This window comes from Colletotrichum jinshuiense, chromosome 2 (genome assembly GCF_051148585.1).
Source record: "Colletotrichum jinshuiense chromosome 2, complete sequence".
In the NCBI taxonomy this organism is placed as follows: Eukaryota; Fungi; Ascomycota; class Sordariomycetes; order Glomerellales; family Glomerellaceae; genus Colletotrichum; species Colletotrichum jinshuiense.
This window is the reverse complement of record NC_139309.1, coordinates 3,962,285-3,982,714: the sequence shown is the minus strand read 5'-3', so window position 1 is coordinate 3,982,714 and position 20,430 is coordinate 3,962,285. Positions and strand designations below refer to the sequence as shown.

At 55.2% G+C, this 20,430-nt stretch overlaps 2 protein-coding genes across 2 annotated transcripts; both read right to left on the bottom strand.

Moving 5' to 3' along the window:
* Positions 1–3,068: 3,068 nt before the first annotated feature.
* EsH8_II_001029 (uncharacterized protein) lies at positions 3,069–4,502 on the bottom strand (the record flags this gene model as incomplete). The annotated part of the gene is made up of 1 exon (XM_083264327.1): positions 3,069–4,502. One exon carries the CDS (start codon positions 4,500–4,502, stop codon positions 3,069–3,071), a length of 1,434 nt encoding a protein of 477 aa, XP_083121649.1.
* A 1,428-nt stretch (positions 4,503–5,930) lies between these two features.
* On the bottom strand, positions 5,931–7,678 carry EsH8_II_001028 (velvet factor-domain-containing protein; the record flags this gene model as incomplete). The annotated part of the gene is made up of 2 exons (XM_083264326.1): positions 5,931–7,441; positions 7,519–7,678. 2 exons carry the CDS (start codon positions 7,676–7,678, stop codon positions 5,931–5,933), a joined length of 1,671 nt encoding a protein of 556 aa, XP_083121648.1.
* Between the last annotated feature and the right edge of the window lie 12,752 nt (positions 7,679–20,430).

Sequence of the window (20,430 nt, the reverse complement as noted above, 5' to 3'; positions counted from 1 at the left end):
ATCGGTTCAACTTGCTTCAAACGGACCATTTCACACACTTGGGCAAATGGCACATGTTATTCGTCTTTCGGATCTAACGGGGAGAAATGGAGTTCGTCTCTGTGGGGAACAGGAGTAGCAGCTTTCGTGCCCTGTTCACAGCGAAAGAAGCTGGATTGGGGAGATTGGCACGGCCTAGGAACGCCGTGCCGTTATGGGTTGGGTTCAGGGACATGGACATCGCGCAGCGCGGTCAAGGAAAGAAAATCCTCACGGAATCAGTAAGCCAGCCATCTCGCTGGGCATTTGCTTCTTTTTTTGATTGGTCTATTTTTTTTTTATCATTTTGATTCGTTGGAGTACCGTGAGGAGTCTCGATCAAATGTAGCTCTGCCGAGAAGGTGGGCAAATGGTCTAGATGACCTAAGGCGAAGGTTGTATCGAGTATATCTATATAGCGAGTGTGCTTTTCCGGCCATTTTACATAGAGGCAGACGTTGTCGGTCTCGGCCGGGGAATAATGTCGACATTGGTACATGAATATGTTCCCAACCCGCACGAGACAGCCATGTGAAATGACGCGTCCGGCTCCCTTTTCAGGCAGTGATTATTGTTTTATGAGAGAAACCCGACGGCGGCTGGACGGGTTTCGGGACCACCAGGTAGTCTCCGATCGCGGCATCGATATTGCCTGCTATTTGGCGAACCAACAATGGCAACCGGTCCCGCATACTGGAACAGACAAACAAACAGCGGGTGGCCGAACAGAACCCAAGAATCTTGGGAGAGTAGGAAAAGTCAAAGGGGGCTGGGGCTTGACGGCATGTATCGACGACGAAGCTAGAAAGCATCAAAACGAACATTGCCGACGACGAGTAAATCTGTGACAAACCCTTCTTCTCAGCCCCCCCTCAGGTCCAAAGTCAAAGACCCGGTGAACAACCGCAACGGTCAATGTGAGGCTGCCTCTCTCTAACTCTCTCTCTCTCTCTCTCTCTCTCTCTCTCTCTCTCTCTCTCTCTCTCTCTGCTCATTCGATCCTCGTTTCAACGACCCGGTACGTGACATCGCCTTTGTGTGCGCGCTACGTGTGCGTATGTCTGGAAGCATCGCCGTTTCCCAGTTCGTCTCGTGCCATCATGGCCTTGCCGGGCCGCGTACTGCCCCTCCCGTTGAACCTTCCGTTGAGCCTCCTGGCTCGCTGGGGGGTTTCGCTGCCCCCTCTTGTTGAAACAAGCTTCTTGAGAGAAACAGGGGGGGTTAACAAACACTTTATTGTTCCTTTTTGCTTTTTTTTTGCTGGGAACTTTGTGAGTTGCCCAAGTCTTAATTCTATGCCTGCTGGCCCTTTCTGGATACAATCCGGTCTTGGTTTAGTATTGCTATAGGTCCCCCCTCCTTCCCAAAGTACCAAGGTCCCGGGAATGGAAGAGCCTGTCGGCTTTTTATTAATAGAAAAGGGGCCGCGCCGGGGTGGGGTTGATGAATTCGTGAGCGGCGCCCTTTTCTATCAATAAAAACGCCAAGTCTCACTGGTGTTGAGAGGGGAATAGAGTTTCCCCGGCCTCCCCTCCTTACTGTGGTATTCTTCACCCTCCTCGTTCCACCCCCCCTCGTTTCTCCCCTCTCCTACCTTGTGCAAACGAGCGAGCACGGGGTCTCGCAGTTGCAATAAAAATAGCAAGGGTTTGGGAACGAACTGGGCCCTCGTATCACCCCAGCCTCGCAACCGTGATGGATAATGCCCGAGAAGAGGGGAGGGGGGGGATGTGTGGTCCGACCAGAACCTAAAGCAGCCATGCTCGATATCGATGCGGAGAATAGGCGTAGAAGGAACGCAAGGTTGAGCGGGACTGGAAGCTGGAGGGACCACGGCTCTCCAACGGCCCCTTCTTCCCTTCCCCCCCCTTTTTTGGTCCGTCCGTCGTCTAGGTAGTAGCTATGCCATGAACCCAACGGCGATGGCCATGCTCCTCCGTCCAGTGTTCAATACGGAAAGGTGAATCCAAACCTATCCCACCTTCCTCGACCCATCACTCACTCTCACTCTCACTTCGCGAACACAACATGCATCAACACATTACACCGCTGACAGGCAACGCACAATAAAGGTCCAGTTACTCGGCAGGCAAAGGGAGTTATGCATTCAGCAAGTGCTGGAGAGACCTCTCCCGACTACTGCTACTATTACTCCATCGCCTCGGGCCCCTTCCCTCTCTCGACTTCGCCAATCGCACCCTGTTCTCGCCGCTCTCGCCCCTTGCTACGTCACATCCGTCTCGAGAATACACCCCTTCCCAGGAACCCCGTTTCCGTAAACCCTTTTAAATGAAAACTCCCAGCACGCGACGTGGCAGTCAGCCAGTCCATCCCATATCGACACATTTTTGCCAAACATGCCAACGTCCGTCCGCCACCAGAGCCTCATCAACATGACGAGCGACGGCAACGGCGGCAATAGCATCAGCACAGATGACGCCAGAAAAAAAAAAGGAAAAAAGAGATACCGATATCCCCCATCCACCCCTGAGCTCTGGCATTACAAAGCTCAGGTGGAGGGAACCGCAACATGCCACTACATACATGAAGAGAAGAAAGAACTCCTTCAACCTGAAGACGCGAAATCGTCGGGGAGCAGATCCGTTGAATAGGACCCCGCATTCCCCCCGTGTCTCCCCCTTTTTTTTCGTTTTTCTACACCGTTGATCGTCTTTCCGAGTCCATCGTTCCTCACTTTGTCCTTTCTGAGGGGTACTAGCATCAAAGCCCTCGTCTTGTCACTGTGATAGTGTCGTTTTGAGGGGATTCAGCTTTCCTCCATTCCAGGTTTCTTCGTGAAGATCTAAACAGAATCGTATTGCGCGGTCGATGTCTGATTTATATATATAAAAAAGAAGGTCGTTTCGTGTCGTCAAAAGTCGTGAGCTCATCCATCCGGAAAGTCCAGTGTCGTTGTGTCGGACACCATGCTTTCTCTGTACCCTGCCAAGCATGGCAGATCATAATGGGAACACCCCATTACGACCGTGACCGTGCAATGGTAAGGATCCGATCCACCAGCAAAAGGCAGCGAACACTTCGCTTACCCCTTAGGCGAACCGCATACCCCGCCACCGACCGGGCAACTCGCGCTCCTGCACGGCGATGTGGTTCTCCCCCTCGCAACCGAAACCGCGGTTCTTGAACTGCTCGGGGCCACACTGCATAGTCGCGGCGCCGTGGTTTGAGTTGGGCCGCAGGCCCAACGGTTCGGCCGCCTTGCGCGCGGCGCGCGACGTCCATGCTCGGGCCGTCTCCGCAAAGGACCGCCGCGAATCGTTGGAGTGGATGCTGCTGCGGGAGCTAGCCGCGTACGCGGGGTTCGGGGGCACGAAGTCGGTCTCCATGGGCGTGGGGCCGAAGGACGAGGGCGCGTGCTTTGCCAGCTTGTTACTTGCTCGGGTCGAGTTACTAAACGACCGGCGGATGAAAGAGCCACCGCCGTGAGGGGGCGGAGGGGGCATGTAGTTGGGTGGAGGTGGCGGGGGAGGTGCCATGGCTTCCGATGCAGGCATTGCGTAGGAACGCTGCTTACGCATGCCGGGGATGGTGAGGTCGACGGAGACGCGCGAGGTGGATTTGCGCAGCTTCTTGACGGCCGATAGCTCGTCCTCGGGGTCGAGACCTCGCTTCCTGTTTCCGTCGCGCGAGTCTGGGAGGGGTTGGACCTCTTCTGTTGGCGACAGGGGCCACTGTTGCGATACACGTTCTGCGAAGGACTTCTTGTCCGCGGGAGGCCGGGTCGAGTACTTGGTGGTTGAGGGGTTGATCGAGGGCGGAGGTGGCTGGCGGGTGGAGCGGATGGCATGCGCGTCGAAGAAGCCGTCCTTCATCAGCTGCTGGTAGCTGGCCATGATCTCGTCTCTGCTGGGCAGGCCCGCGCCGTTGTTAGCCAAAGCCGCGGCCGCCGGCGCACCAGCGCCGACGCCGTTACCACTACCGAACCCTCCAGCTCCGCCTCCCGCAGCGAGGAGCTTGCCGTCCAGGCTCAGAGGACGCTTAGCCCCCTTGTCCCTGACGAAGCTCAGCTTCTCCCGCAGGCCGCCCCAGAAACCCTTCTTACTGTCATTCCTGCTACTCGAGCTGGCGGGCCTCTTGACTTCGCCGTACGTCACCGTCGGTTGGTGCAGGAATGGCTGGGACTGCTGGTGATGTGGCTGGTGGTGGGGACGGTGCTGCTGCTGCTGCTGAAGCCTCTCTGGCGAAAAGACCCCGGCGTCGGGCGCATCGACATAGAAGTCCATGTGAAAGCGGCGCGCAATCTCGGTAGAGTCCTCGGGGCCGAGGAAATTGGGGGGCGGCGCGGCCGACGTGCGGTCGTTCATCGACCCCTCGACGAAGCGGGAATTCGCGCGCTGCGTCGAGTTTGCGCGTTTCGCCGTGGGCCGCTGGCCGTTGGAAGCCGACGAGGACGTGTTTGATGTTGGGGCCATGACCGGGTGGGAGGTCAGCGGGCCTCGCGCCGACGAGCTCTCCGTGCGCATTTGGTCTCGTTGTGTGTTTCTGTTTCGATGTCTTGGAATTTTGTTTTGTTTGTGTGGTGTTTTTCTTTCTTTCCTGGCGTCAATTCAAGGTCCGGCCTCTTTTTGATTGATTTGAATCAACAAAAATGAGGTGTAGCTTGTCGGCAGACCCTGATGAGCGAGGGGAGAGAGGGGATAAAGGTTGGACGCCGACGTGATGCTGGAGCATCCGAAAAGGTTTTGTTTACTTTCAGTTGTCACATCTGCACGCTCCGCACCGCGCACCACTGTGTCGTCGCGGGCTTCTTCCTTGCACGGCTCAGGAAAAGGTGTAATACAACACGACAGTAAGATGGTGTAGAGTGGGGGAATGGGAATGGCAGGACAAAAAGTTGGACGGAAGAGTGGTACAGGTAACCGTGATGGTGCTTGGAGTGCGTGTTGATCTTGTAGTATTGGGAGGGCAACGGCACTATGGATGGGAAGGGGGTGATGGTTCGGCTAGGCAGGGGTTTGTTACTCTCTCCGGCTAAAGGTGAAAGGGACGAACCAGGGCGTCGCCCGTTGCTCGGGCAAACAAAACACACCCACATTGGCCCTGGGAGCAACCCTCCCGCGCCCCCCCACTTGGCTTCACCCAGCATCCTCACCTTAAAAACTGGCCTGAGCTTTGACCACGTGACGCTTGGACCTTTACATCCTCCCTTCATTGTCCTCGTCCTACATCGCGGAACTTTTTTTTATCTACGTCTTGAGCTAACACAGGTTCTAATGCGACTTGTGCTAGCGCACATTGAGATCTGCGAAGCCGAGGGGATCCAGCTGTGACATCATTTATAGTAATAATGGCCAATGGGTTTACGCGTCGCACTGGTTGAGGACAGCCATCACTAAGCGATGCATTTGGTCGAGTATTCAACGATGAGACCTTCCCATTTTCCCCTGCAGAAGATAACTAACTATGACCCATGCCCTCAGGGTCCATGGTTAATATAAACCCTTGCCATTTGACGCAATACCCATAGCCCAGTAAAACAATAGAAGACAAGCGCGGGCGAGCCACCGACACATTACAGCCACGTCGAGCGTGTCCATGTCGTCGTAAACCCAAGATTCGTTTCATTTTCAATGCCAATCTGAATCATGCCGACTACATCACTGAAAAAGGCCTGTCCGCTGAAATAAAACATGGTAGGAAAGAGAAAAACCGACCGTGCCAAGAAAGCTGGCACGATCAGAGTGAGTGATGAGATGTTTGTGAGATGGAGAAACATAGGAGATGGTGTGTGTGAGGGATGCCGTTGATGAGTCCCTGTTGGTATATACAATTCGATGAGTTGCCTCATCCGTCCAAACACCTGGGTGCCAAAGAACGCCTGGATGCCCGGTTATATCCCCCAGCCCCTGAAAAAGCAGCCGAAACGCCTACGAACAAATGCACCGTGTCCATTATGGGTTGACCATTTTATAGAATTCATTTGCCGGCTTGGATCCGAACGTGCCGTCGGCGCGCTTGTATTCAAGGGGATCTTGTGTCAGCTGTGTCAGGTAGCGGTGGTGATGGTAGACGTGGCTGTGGTGGGCGTCTTGTTGCCGTTGTCTGTCGTATAGCGGACGAGTGTTCTCAACGAAGGTCTCTCCGTAGCCACGCTTGGAGCCTGCACGAGCTGTCTCGGGAACCGTGGAGTACGCAGAAAGGGGTGCTGGTTCAATGAACTCGTTGCGGCCGCTGCTCATGTGGGAAGGCACGGCAGTAAGCTTCTCAATAGAGGGTAACATGGGTGCCAGCTTGGTTCCCATTGGCGGAGGAGCGTCAGAGACGGGTGCCAACTGCCGAGGCGGCAGGGAGTCTCTCCTGTATTCCGGCTCACGTCTGATCATATCGATATCCTTAGGGCCGTAGACAGAGGGGGACGGCGGAACCGCCATGCCGGATGGTCGCCGCTCATAAACATCGCGAGGCGTTGGGGGCGGGTTGGACGAGGCATACTGAGAGCTAGGCCGGCTGGAGTAGCCATAGCTAGGTGCCTGCTGGTACGGCGAAGGCTGGCTCGAGTGGTACGAGGCAGTGGTAGGCGAGATGGGTGGCGGCTGCGCGGAAGGTTGAGCATACTGGTGAGGAGGGTAAGGCGCGCTGGACGCGTCGGATCCAAAGCGCAAGTGAACGTTGGCCGACGCGGGTCCTGGTCCGTATGCCGGAGGTGGTGGCGGCGGCGGCGGCGGCGCCTGGAAAGACTCCACGGCTGATGGTCTGCGCTCGGGTGCGGGCGGGTACGCAGCGCGATGCTCACTGCTGTTGCTAGATGACCTGGCGCGGAACTGCTCAGCATTGCTGCGGATTTCGGGAGTCTGCGTCCTCCTGCTGTTCCGGAACTCGTTCTCGGCGTTGTTGTCGAAGTCGTTTCCGGTAGGCTTTCCATCCCGTCTTCTCATCCGCACGTCACGGCGGATACGGACGCGGCAGCCCTGTTCCGAGATGGTCTTGCTCAGGTTGGTGCTCTCGGTGAGGCCGGGGAACTTCTTAGCACTGAACACGTTGAAAGGAACCGACTTGACGGCCATTCTGTACTGGAAGCAGGGGTTCAACGCCTCGTCGGCCGGGTCACCGTCGGGGGAACGATCCTCCTCTTTCTTGATGTCCTCGTACAGGTGGAAAGCCAAAACGTAGCGCCCCTCATGACGAACGGACAGGTCGGGGAACAAGAAGTAGCCAGCCTCGGTCGGTCGGTCGAGGTACGCCATTCCAGAGACGGGCATACCCGTCAACACGGGAGGCGACGTCGCAGCTGGGGTCTGAACACGTCCATGGGCCATGGGACGGGCAGCAACGAGCTCGGCGTAGAGGAAGAAGTTGGCTCTGTAGTTGAATGTGATATCCCTGGCTTCTTCTCTGGTAGGTCCCTCGAGAACGTGCAGTTGCACCACAGGCGGAGGGTCAACGGGGCGGCGATCAGCGGCAGCTGGACAAAAAGGTTAGAGCCACTTTCCGACGCTCCGGGTGCACCAACAGAAAAGAGGGCACATCAAGGTTTCTTACACTTCTGGCCAGAACCACATGCACGAGCACGCTCTGGTTGCTGCAGGACCTTCAACTCGTAAAACATTCTTGAGCCACTTCTCGTCGGTCTGTCGCTGTAGCTCTTCGACTCCTCGACATCGTCCACAGAGGGAGGCGGGTGAGCAACTAGGGGAGACATGGCGGCTAGCGGTAGTAAGAGTCGTCGGGTAGTAAATGGTGTATGTAGGTCGATCCAGTTAATCGGTAGCCGTGCACCAGCCTGTCGAGCGTTAGAAAGTGAACGGAAGCAGAAGTGGCTCATGCGTGATGCGACGTAGGCCTCAACATGGCTGCACACTGTTCTCTATTCGGGGAGAATCCGGCAAGCTGGATGCTGCCCCGACAGAATGGCACGCAACAGATGAGGCCATATCCATCCCCACGGGCAGTGACCGACTCACCTCCTATGCAGGACGGTAGCGCAGGGGCGATCACAGCGAGTCCTTCGCGTCCAGGTCGGCAAAGCGGATATCGAAATCGTAGAAAGGAACGATGGCGATGTCGAAAACGACTGCGACGGGCGATGTTGTCGAATATCGCAGGCGACTCGGGGGGCGGTTGGTGAACAGGAGAAAAGGGAAGCGAGCGACGGGCGGGAATGGGGGTTTGAAGAGGAAGGATGATGGGAGAGTGGGACGGGTGGACAGAAAAGAGTGGGAAGCGAAGGGACGCAATTGGCTTTGGGGGGTGTCAGAGTGTCTGATGGCTGGGAACTGGGCTGCACCAGGACTGAAAGTACTGGGACTAGGGGGGTAGGAACAAGAGAAGGAGAGACTCAGGACAGTGTGGACCACAGACTGTGGACCACGGATGAGGGATCAGGGATGATGACTGGGACTAGGGCTGGGACTGGGGACTGGGGACTGGGACTGGGAATGTTGGAGGCCACCAAACCCCAAGGGCGGACAGTGGAGTGGGAAGAGAGAAAGAAGGGCAGGGGGTGGTGGGTGTTGGGTGTGGGCGAGAGAGAGGGACCCAACGCCTCGGACTGGGGCCCAGCTGACTCGGCGGTAATTGGTAGGGACGAAATGACAATGACGGCCGCTCGGGGGGGGCCCAAACCCAGAACAGCCGCCAGTTACCCAACTGCCCTGCTGAATCAACCACACTTGACTGGTGGTGTCAGCTCCCCCCCCCCAGGCTTGTCTTGACCTGGTTCGCGCCGAGTTTGCGCTATTCTGTACGTACAGCCTTCCACTCAACCCCAGTTGAACTGCATTGCGCGAATAGGACAGTGAGCGACCAATCTAAAGAACCTTCTTCTGCCCCCTCCCAGACGGTGACCGTACCGATACAAAAGCGAGTCGAACTAAAATGAAAATAATACGGCAAAGAGGAGGGGGTTTTCTGCAACATAGCCATACATATTAGCCCGCCATCATTGGGTCATTCGTCGGTCAGTGAGAGGAGTATAATGGGCGAGAAATGGCAAGCGACTATGTGGTACCTCGAGAGAGAAGCAGTGAGGAAGAACAGTCACAAGGGACGAATGCGCTGCGCCTATGCCTACCTGAGCATACCTAGCTTTTAGGCACTCGGGGTGTTCTGTAGAAACCGAGGCAAGACAAAGACAGGGGGAAAGGAACGAGAGGATCAGGTCGGTAATACTGCGGGATTGGTCTGGAAGCGAACGCTGTCTCGGATACCTGCGACTTGTACTCATTCTTGCGCAGATTAGCTTGTACCCAGTGTGAGAGAGGTGGGGCGCAGTGGAGGACGACGTCTTAGTACGAGGGGACCGGGGGGGCCATGGGTCGGTTTAAAAGGAGGGACGAGGCAGCGGACGCTAGACTCAGATCTAGTCCCTATCCGTCCAGTACTTCGTCGTGCGCACATGGGGCCAAATGCATGCTAAAAATGCTAGCGAAGCGCTGGCTTGGGTTCTTTTGCTGGCGTTGCCAATGGCTGTGGTTTTCTTTGAAACTCGAGACCCAGTACAGAGCCGGGTAGGGAGGGTGTTGATGGAGTGGGCGGTTCCATTTGGGCATTTTTGCACTTCACATTTTTGGGTTCCAGCAGCAGCGACCGCCAGCAACAGTCAGTACTGGGGTTCGATCAAATCAAATCCCAAGCGTAAGGGCTCCTTGGAAGGTTAATGTGCTTATGTTTCGTTCCCGTGTTGCGGATACTTTGCGCAATGCGTGGGAAGGTTTGGCCGGTCCCAGAGCGGGTTTAAACGATCATCACTGACCATCTTCCCAACCTGGTGGTTCGTTGCAGCGTGCATACCAAGTATTTGGTCCTGTCTCTCACTAAGAGTTCCAGGGCCGTCCCCACGGCAGGGCGGATACTTTTGCGTTTCCTCGGCCGTGCCAGAGCCAGTGCAGTGCCAACCCCCAAAGTGCACAAAGAGCCGGAGCCTCGGGTTTGATTTCGAGAGGGCTGATCGGCCAGCGATGCTCCTGGTAAAGGGTTGCCTGCACTGCGAGTAGATGAGAGGCAATTCGCGGGTTGGTGCACTTGGCAGAGGTTGTAGCATTAATCCTACATGTGTGCAACCATGAAAACAGCACAACGTGCACAAATGCGAGTCTGCTTCCAATTCATCGCCATGTTGCTGGATAAACTGGCAGGACAGTGCAGTGCTGTGCAGTGCCCCGGCAGTGTCACGGCGGCAGAAACTGACGGGGATAGAAAAGGGAGTGAAGCCTTTTTTTTTCTTTCTCTCTTTCCCTTCTCAGTTGCCCTCACCCGGCCCTAACCCGCCAAACCCGCCCATCCAGTCCAGGGATCTCTTGTCCGTCCTGCTGCATCTGCATCTGCATCTGCAGCTAGCAGCAAGGCGCAGGATTGCTGCAGCTTGCAGTCGCTAGGTGCAGTTGCCGTCAGGCCCCCCTCGCAGGTTGCTGCCTCAATGCAGCGTCTTGGTCCTTTGTGCCGCTCTCGGCTTTCGCGCAATGTGGCTCGATTTAATGGTTACGGGCCTGCCATTCGTTATTCCCGACCACCCGTTCGACTCCACGCGGGGCCCGGAGAGGCCTGTCCCGCCCGCTTGTCTGTCCGCACCCTTGCCCTTACCCCTGCTCGCCACTGAAGCAGGCCCCCCTTCCTTGTTCACGCCCAGAAGCCATCCCAGGCCAGAGATGCCAGGATCTCACCAATGCTGCCAATGGGAGGTGCCCCTCTGGGTGAGGGGGGCCTGTCAGTTGGGTTGCAGCTACAGTGCGAGACGGGGTGGCCACCTTTCCAAGGGTAAGGGACCGAGATAGATGCTTGCTTCCTTGCTGCCCTGATCTTATGGAAAGTGGTGTTCGGCGGGTGGTAGTGATGGGCGTCGATGCTGCGTACATGATTGTGCACGACTGCCGGTGCAAGAGATGCCAGTCAATGTGAGACACTCTGCGTAGACTTCGAGTCCTGGCTTGCAGTGGCCTCAGCGGCACTGGTCTCACTGGATAGGCTAGCCCTTGGAAATGTCACACTTTTCGTGCTTCTGCTGCTGCGGAGAAGAGGAGAACAAGACGCGGACAGACAGACAGACGTCTTGCTGCGCAGCGACAGTACCCCGGACCTGTCATTGTTGCTTTGCGACGCGCACCATCTCGTCCAGCACTAGAAGGGCATGCTGCGCCGCCGAGTGTCGCAAGCACGGCCGGCACATCGAGAGGCTCAAATAGCCGTCAAGATCCAGATCCCACCTACCGCATGTATCCGTACATGCCATGCCGTGCATGAAGGCATCCTGGATGGAAAGTGAACTATACTATGTAAACATCTCAAGCCCTGGCCGTTCCTCATCCACTCATCTCGAGAGCGCATGTAGGATATGACAGAGCCCACCTTGCCGGTATGAATGACAAGATGAGAGGTGGCATCGCGCATGCCTGCCGCACTACCACAGCACATCTGCGCCCCCAGCTGAGGTGGACAAAATCGAACGATGGCGTTCGAAGCGGGCGTTCTGTACAGTACTGCCTCTCTCTCTCTCTCTCGCGATCCTTTCCCCGGCACCCAGTAGCGAACAGGGCCAGTTCTGAATTCGGATAATAGCTCGTGGCGGCACCCGTCCCAGAGACATTGTCACCGGAAGGAAGGAAGAAAGAAAGAGAGAAAGGGCCAAAGCCCAGTATGCAGACGTCATGTCTTGCTGTCTGCTTCAAATTGGGCTTTCTCTCTCCGGTCCAAATCGGCCAATGTTTAGAAACAGCTACCCATCGGCCCCAGAGAAGCGCCGGGGTACCCGAACAGTCGTTCCCGGGTTTCGCGCCTGGTGGGATTCCCGACCGACCGACCCAGCGTAGCGGGTGTCGCTGTTGCCGTCATAGGCAGGGAATAGACTTTTCGACCCTTTACACGAGTCGTGACCCCGAATGGCCGTTCGCCACTCGCGTCTGTCTTGCTTGGGAACGTGTTTCCGGGTCTCACTTCATGGGATCTCGAAATGGTGAGAACGACAAACAGGAAGGAGCCATCCGAAGGTGACTGAATCAGTCGCGCCGGTTGCCAGTGGCCCTTCCGACTGATCAGCATCTACCGAGTCCCCTTGGGCTCCACCGAGGAGATTTATTTACATTGGCATTGGCGGGAGAGAGGTCGAATTGAGAATAATCAAGGTCAGGGCACACGGGGGACAGTGGGGGGGAGTGAATAAGCAGCTGAGAATGGGTGACCGTCCGGATACTTTATCCCTACTTAGCACGAGATGCTGCTGTTGCATACTACTGTGGTACGCAGTACACTATACTAAGAAACTCGACCCCTTGAGGGGGCCAGACTACGAAATGGCAAGGCGCGGAGTCGATCTTTTCCGTGCCGGGCGTTGGACGGGAGTGGTACCAAGGCGCGATAATTGTGCGGCGTCATTGAACACGGCGCAGTTAAGTAATTAGAGCTCATGCTCAAACAATCGAGTGCACAAATTGATGCCAAGATGTGCACTGGCGTCCCAGATGCCGGCCGGCCGAACGACCGGCAGCGAATCGCCAGGCCCATGTCAGGAGTGCTGGCGACAAGACTTTTGTGGATGGAGACATCTGTAGCAGAAGGAGAAACGGTTTTCCAACGACGCAAACTGGTATTGTATGGCAGGCGGGGACGAAGTGGATATGTCGGGACCGAACGTGTTTGAGTTGCCAAGCCAAGATGAAGGATTATTTCATCCCATCTCTCTCGGTCTTTGGCCGGGCGGCGCTTTGGCTTTGGGAGATGGAATGCTAATGCAATGCGGTGGTAACCCAGCATTCCAGACATGATCCATTATGTCGGGTGTGTCGAACCTGGGTACGAGGGTGACCCTACCGCGGGTAGTCAGCTGCAAAGCACGTTGCTGACGAGGCCCTCGGGTCACAAGAGAATGAGTCCCGTGTTGGAAGAGGGTAGACGAAGCAGAAAAATGCAAGGCCAGTTGCAGAGTTGGGGGAATAGGCAAATTGGTAGGGAAACTGGGCGCTGACAAGAGGCTGACTGTAGTGTACAGTATACCATGCATGTAGTTGCTTTGCCACTTCCATTACCATAGCCATGGATTGGAAGGGGGCGCTTTGTCCACCGTGTCCAGGACCGTAGCTTCGGGAGCTGAGGAAAATGAGGTGAGTGGTGGAGGAGGTGTCTTGGATGTGTTATGCAATCCACAGCATCGGGGCAACTACCATCCCAAAGAGCTCCGAAAGCAATCGCCCGTGAGTTGACTTTTCAAAGCCGGCCTTGTCGGTGATGAGGTGGGTTTGATGCGACAGCATGTGTGCTGTCAACGTTTTGGGCCCGAGCACGAATATGGGAGGAGGAGCAGACGGCGGAAGGAAGGAGCAAAGCCTAAGGTAGTGTACAGACTAGCTGAAGACAAGACTGGGGACTGGGGACTGGGGATTGGGGACCGGGGGTGACTAAGCTAACAGCCGTCCGTCGAGGCTCTGGCCCTGGGCCTGGGAGCCCTGCGTTGGTCCGAGATGCTGCAAAACCCCCCTTCAAATTTGTCGCCTTCTCCATTGTTTTTTCCCAGGCCCTTCCCTCAAATGACGGCAGGTGGGCCACCAAAGAGTTGAGAGTCGACTCAATCGAGACTGGAGAGACGGGAAACGTCGCTCACCCGGCGGCCTGAGCGCTCATAGCCGGCCGCGGACCATGACGAGTCCACAGCGGGCACGACCTCCCGTCTGAAGCCCACGACCCACTGAACGATTATACCGATTTGCACAGAGCGGGAGCCCGCCCACTCGACGTCTCCCCAGCGCCAGCCCAAGATGACGGCCCCCTCTGGCTCTGATGCTCATTCATCTCAGTCCAATCGCCCTTGACCCTGCACCTGCCTGTGTGCTCTGATAGAGTCTCCACCCTGACCCGCTTGTCACTGCCTCCCCGACCCTCCCTCGCCAGTCCCCGCCGCCGCCCTGCCAATCAGCATCGTCATCTTAGTCTTCTTCCTCCTCTCCATTGCACCTCCTCCCATCCTCGTCGTCTCTCTCCTGCTCCTTCCTCCTTCCTCCTCCTGCCTTGGCCAGTCTTGCCGGTGTCCAGCCGTGAGGACAGTGCCGACACTGTACCTGCGTGTTCCCCCCTCCCATGCAACCTTCCCCCACCCCCTTCTATCCTTGCCCACTTCAGATGTGACCGGGCTCACATTTTGCCCCTAAGCGAGAACAATCTGGATCCACTCCATGATCCGATTCATAGTTCCTCCAGTGTTCGCGGAAACCGTTCACAGTCTTCCCGGGCCGCAACCGGCAGCCAATTATGTCGCATCTTCTTTTTCACGCGCCTTGTTCGTTTGAGCTACGCCATTATTCCTCGTGATGTTCCTCTCAAGATCGGCCAGCGTACGGATGAGCGATACCATAGCGACGCTATGTCTGCCACCTGCCTGCCCTAGTTAGTTGCTTCCCGATTCAGTCCTCGAAGCTATTCGCACACACATGATCGTACGAGTTTCAGTTCGCCGACTAATTAGGACGACAATGGCTTGCCTCCAGATGTCTGGCGTCCATTCAAACATTTGCAGACCTGACTGACCAATGCGGACGAGCGCGCCACGCAAAGATCGTCGGCCATGACTGGCCGCTTCTGATTGAGATAGATAATGCTCCATCCCCCCGATGCCAAACCAGCCGTACGAGACTCGGCGACATTGCATCGCAAACAACCGAGTTGTAATCATTCGACACCCTGGCAAGCGGCAAAATCTTGCTGCAGCAATCTAGACAACCGGGGGAGACACTTGCCAACGCCCGCTCAACATGTCATCGCCCCCCGATTGATTGAACGATTGATTGACTTAGGTCCTAGCTTCGTCTGGAGAACGCGAAGCTGGCCTCTCCGTCCGAGCCACGAGGCGCGCCTGGCAGATTGCGTTAGTCGGGGTTTGATCGCTTTCTTCCAACGACACTGCAACGTATGGTCAGCACGTAGCAGTCAAACGTTCCGCCCCTCCCACGTGTGAGACATGGCACGCAAGGGAACATTGATCAGGCGAGTGAAAGCGAACATCTATCAGCACTTGATCCAAGGGGCAACGGGCCGTTGCCAAATAGCACACCACACCACGATCTAAGCCAACCTCTGTATCTCTCGGCAACTCCCCATCCCCCATTGCGATCCGCTCTTGCCGCCCTTCGGCTTCATGGTCCCAGTGAGATGTCATCTCGTGCAACGCGATATAGAGACCAAGAATTTTGTGGCGAAGCTGTTGGGCTAGTCTCATCTTTTGTTGTCTCCCGTTGGACGGCATGCCCCAGATCGCCCTCCGCCGTCACTTCTGCTCCAACCATCTTCCAGACCAGTATTCTTCTGGCATGTTGGGGTTGACCGTCCTGCCTCATCGAAGCCTCAGATTGTCTTGTTCGCGGTGACACAGCATGGGGGAAGTACTGCACCCTAGTCGAGAACATACGCGAAGCAAACAAATGGCCATGCTCCGTATAGTACGTGGTGTGTATCTCGACCGCAGAACCACACCGTACGTTTCCTACATTTGCACGTCTTGATAGGTTTGCTGCCTCTTTTTCTGCGGTATGTAAATGGTATACCCATGTTCTGCAGGAGAGTGAGAGAACAGAACTTGACGTTGCGGCCTTTTGCCGGCGGGTGGTTTTTTTCCCCTTTCTTCATTCCATGATTGAGGCTGAAGCATCCATCTCTTAACCCAAACATAAACGACAACAGGAAAGAATGCTCGGCGTTGTTCCAGGCATGCAAGCACCATGTCGAGGGCTGCACGAGCCCGTCTATCCAAACAAGGGTTCCCCCAAGCGCGGACATCGCGTCGTTTTTTAACCCCCTTCCCCTTCTCCCCTCTTGAAACCTCACTCAGCCTCCACTCAACTTGGCTTTGCTTCAAATCAATAGGCCACGCAAGGACCGGAGCTACAGAGACAAGAAACATTCTCGCACACTCTGCCACCCACACCCTTGGGCCATATTGACATGATGCATCTTTGACCGCAGCGCCAGAGCTACAAATTCTGTGCCAGCCCGCATGTGCTTTTACAGTGCCGAACTGCCTACGGTTCCTCGTGTCTTAGAATCAGCCGGTTTTGTCGGTTGGCAGCAGCAGCGTGGATACTACTGCGGTTTAGTTCCACGAAAGGAGGCTGGCTGGCGGGTGTATACTCCTTCTTGAGACAGTTCGACATCGTGTCATACCCCGACAGAACTGCCCTCGCTCATTTTTCTGTGATGGAATTCTACTCCAGTCCGTGCGACTTAATCGTTCAACTCTTCTCCTCGTTACCAGTTACCATGTCATGCCAGCAACAACGATGCCCAACCCTGCCCCAGGGTTCTTGCCAGTGAGACGATGAAGGTCTGTCGCGCTTCGCGTGCGCGAAAGGGGCGAGGCAGGCCTGACCCGGCATCGTATACTTTCGTCTTAGAACCTGGGGAAACCCGCCACGTAGTAAAGAGGCAGAGAAGCTTTTTCGGACCAAATGGCATAACCGCCCCGACCGCTCAGCTTGCATCGTAACGCCAACTCGCCACAGACCTTTGCTCGTTCAAGCAGGTCTTGGAGAGATGCGCACATCGCACTACATATCGTACTGTGTGCGCCGCAACAACACACGAGGCTGTCCCGGCGCCGCCTGTGAGGCCATCCTCTTGCAAGGATGCGCCATCATCTTTCGGCCAGCGCTGTCACGGCGGGCTACAAGAACTAGAAGACAGTCAAACCTCGAGTGCATCAGCTGAAGAGTGGTTGTCTTGGAAGGGGGTTCGAGTCGGACGGAGGTAAATGAGCTTTCCCTGCAGGCGGGCCGGTGAAGCAGTTGTCGTCAGCTCGGTGAGATAGAGGGGAGGTAAGGGAGGGAGATAGAGATGAAGAGAGAGGCCACGCGGTGTGTGAGAAGCCGTGCAGAATATGCCTGTGCCGGAGCATATCAGGGCCGAGCGTGGCCACGAAACCGCCGGGCCAACATATTCTCAGGGGCAGTCTTCTTCTGGCAGCTTGGGGCACGATGCGTGGCGTGGCACTGCGTTCGTATCTTGTTTTATTTATCCCCTTTTGCTTTCTTTCGGACGGATGTCTTGGCTCGTCTGTGCCGGGCTGGGTTCGTGTTTTGGTTTTTTCTATGGCCAAATGTATGTCTCGCCCACGAGGCGCGCGCAGTTGGCCGGGCAGAAGGTTGCGCTCGTGGACTCCAATGGCTCCATGGCAGATGTGTTTCTGGACTGAAGCCTAGATAGATCAACGGCGTCTGGTTCATTCAATTTGGCTCCTTGAGCGAGATAGGCCTGGCTGCTGGTTGGTCGGTTTCGACGATAACATCAAAAACACGTCGCGCCCCAACCCTTGACGAAAGGATCCGAATGGCCCTGGGTGTGATCGCCTTTCAGCCTTGTTTTAGATACCAATGTACATTGCCCTTCTCCGGATCGTAAGTCGGGCGGGGTTTCCGCTTCTGCATCTGATGTCGACTGCACTCCTTCGGAGGCAAGACCTGTTTTCTTGTCTTGGAAACCAACCGCACCACGCATGTCGAGACTGTTCTTCCAGACCACACCACGTTTCTTTTGTGTGTACGTACATCCATCCGTAGCGGGAACATATCAAAACTCGAGCCAACAGCCTATGCCCTGCCTGTCCGGGGGGGTTCCTCGAGCAGTACGAGGCGTCCTGTGAATCAGGTCATGTCCAGCAGAGCCGTCCGTGTCCGTGGAAATGTCTTGCATTCGGTTGAATCAGAGAACTTCTGGAGCTCGCTGTGAATGCCCCTTCGGTACGTCGACATGTGCCACGGGAGTGGTGTTGGCTTCTCCCTTTCTTTTTCCCTGCCCTTGGCACGTGGCTGACGGCTGGACGAAAGAGAGACGCAAGAGTGTTTCCACCGTAGAGGTCACATGGAGAAGCGATCCGAGGACGTTGAAGAAACCTCGAAACAGCAGAGCGTTAACTCGTTGCCTCCGGCTCTGTACCGGGGTCCTCACCCCGCGACTCGAAGATTGCCGCGACAAAGCGTTTCCGTCATCGTACCCAGCCGTCCAGAAGGCCCGCGAGATATGGCCGCAACATTCCAGGTTACATTACTCTGGAGAGGGAGAGAGAGAAAAAGGATAACTGACCACCACCACGGTGTGTAGTGGCGGCGCTAGACGTGCATCAGCTGAGGGCGCGGGGCCATAACCTGACTCCCTTTGCTCGAGGCCATTGAGGGCAGGCCGTGATAGTGGCCTAGGTGATGAGTGGCGACGGTGCCGCCGCCATCCGCAAAGTTTTGCGCTTGGAATAATATCTCAATCTAACTCCCTTGAGGTATTCGTCAACGAATGCGTGCAAACCTCTCGATACTCAGCTGGCTGGAGATGAAGTGAGGCCCACTGCACCCTGGATCTCGAGTACGAAGTCCTTTCTAGACATGTAGGTCTTGGTTTCTCACAGTCCCGGGCCTGACTTCCGGTGTTGTTGTGAGATACGGGTGTATGTATTCAGAGGTATTCTACCCTGCTGACCTGTCGTTGACACATCCTAGTCCCATGTTCCGATAATAACTCCCACCATCTCTCCCCTTGCTTCTACTCGTGCTGAACAGTTGCCTAGTAATCGTATGGGCGTCCTGCTGGGCACACGTGGCCGTGTTTTACGTAGCGACAGCAGCCGGAATACGGGCGGTAGAAGTGCCGGTGTAGATGGTCCGGATTGCTGTAATCAGTAAGCAGGCAATCAAGTTCCTGTTGTAGGCGTTCAAGCTGGAGAAGAATAGTAGTCGGTTGTGGTTGTGACAGGGGTCGAGGAAATGGAAGGGGAAGGCACAGGAGAGTAATGAACCTACCCAGATCAACTCGCTGTTTTATCTCTTTCTCATCAGCACGGCTTGTTTCCACCAAACCTCGAATAGCCTGGGTCAGGTTCGCCTATATCCCACCGTCAGTCCCAGAACCCTCACCAACAATACAACGGCATCGACAGCGCACCTGAAGCAACTGGATCGCCTCATCGTGTCACTCCTTGACCTCATCCAGAACCTCCTTCTTGCCGCCACTGTTCTACAGAAGGCTGAGGACGAACTTCATGTTGTGGGCATTGACGCCTCCGCTTTTGTTGACGAGGAACGAGAGACGGTTGAGATTGATGGACTTGTCCTCAGCGAGGCCCTTGAGGTCTCGACCTCGTCCAAGTTGAGGGGATGGTAGCGCTCCTGGGGGTGGTTGACTTTGGTTCAGCCTTCGTATCCAGACATCCTTTCTGATCTGACGGGCTCGGAAAAGGCAGTTGAGGTCTTGTTGTGTAAGTTGCTGTTGGTGGAATCCCGAGTTTCTTGATGGGCAATGGATGGGTGGAGTAGTGGAAGGCGATGGGACTTTCCCAAGAAAGAAAATACTCGTAGCCTGTCTGAAATCGGGTTTCTAGCCATGAGTCGGTTGAACGCAAGAGTAGGGCAGATGGGCAGATGGGCAGAATGCTGCGATAAACGTCAACGGTGCCAGCTTGCATATTTTCCATCGGAAACTCGGTTGAATCCTGGCACGCATCCAAGATCTTCCTCAAGTGAGTCGGAGCATATTCGAGATTCCTCGTGACACGTGAGTTCACGGCTCTGCAAGTTCCTCCTCTGCGCTTTCATGGCAACATATCATATCACTAAGCAAACCTAACATCACAATGAATGCCTGTAACCCGTGAACAAGTGCTTGAATGCAGAAGGAAACCCTACAGTTTTCAAACGTCGTAAAAAGAAGAAAACACCTCCCGCAAGCCGGATGACAAGAGAATTTCCTTGGGACTTTGGGAAACTCCGACCAGGATGCATAGATCTGACAGTATCATCCTAACCTGCAGTTGACTCGCATCAATGCTGGTTGGGGCATGGAAGCCTCCTTTGACCAGAGGTTCATAACAACAACAAAGGCTTGTAAAGTTATTGTGCACCTCATGAATTCAGTAAAGCCACCATTCCTTTATGAGTAACATCCGATGAGTCTCCTCTTATTGTATCGACAATACTGTGTTCCTAATGAATAAATAACGTTAAAGGTAGATCAACACCGGCCGACTGAAACTGTAAATAACACCAATATAATGGCTTGTTCTGTAGATTGAGCCGTGTATTTCGTTATCCTCCTCTACCACGGCTAGGTTGACGATGTCCGTAAAACATCTGTTGACAAAACCAAGACTGATTTCTCTAAAGTAACATCCGTCAATTATCAATAAACACTAACGGCTCCTAGTATAGTTATTTATTACACATTACCAGGCCCGGTTGCCTGTCATTTTGCCCCCGGCTCTTCAAAAACGAGGAGAAATCTTCAATGAATCAAACGAGTGAGGGTATTTCTGGTGGATACTCCGTTCGGTCTATGCGACATTTCGCAGTGACCCTTCCTTCTCAACGCCCTGTGCTAAACGAATGTGCCCCTTTCTGTGATTATTTCGTGTACCATCGTGAACTTTGTGGCCTCGTTTTTATGGCTTCCAAACAATGGCCAGCCAGAAGCTTAAACCTCTGACCAAGTCTCATATGTCGC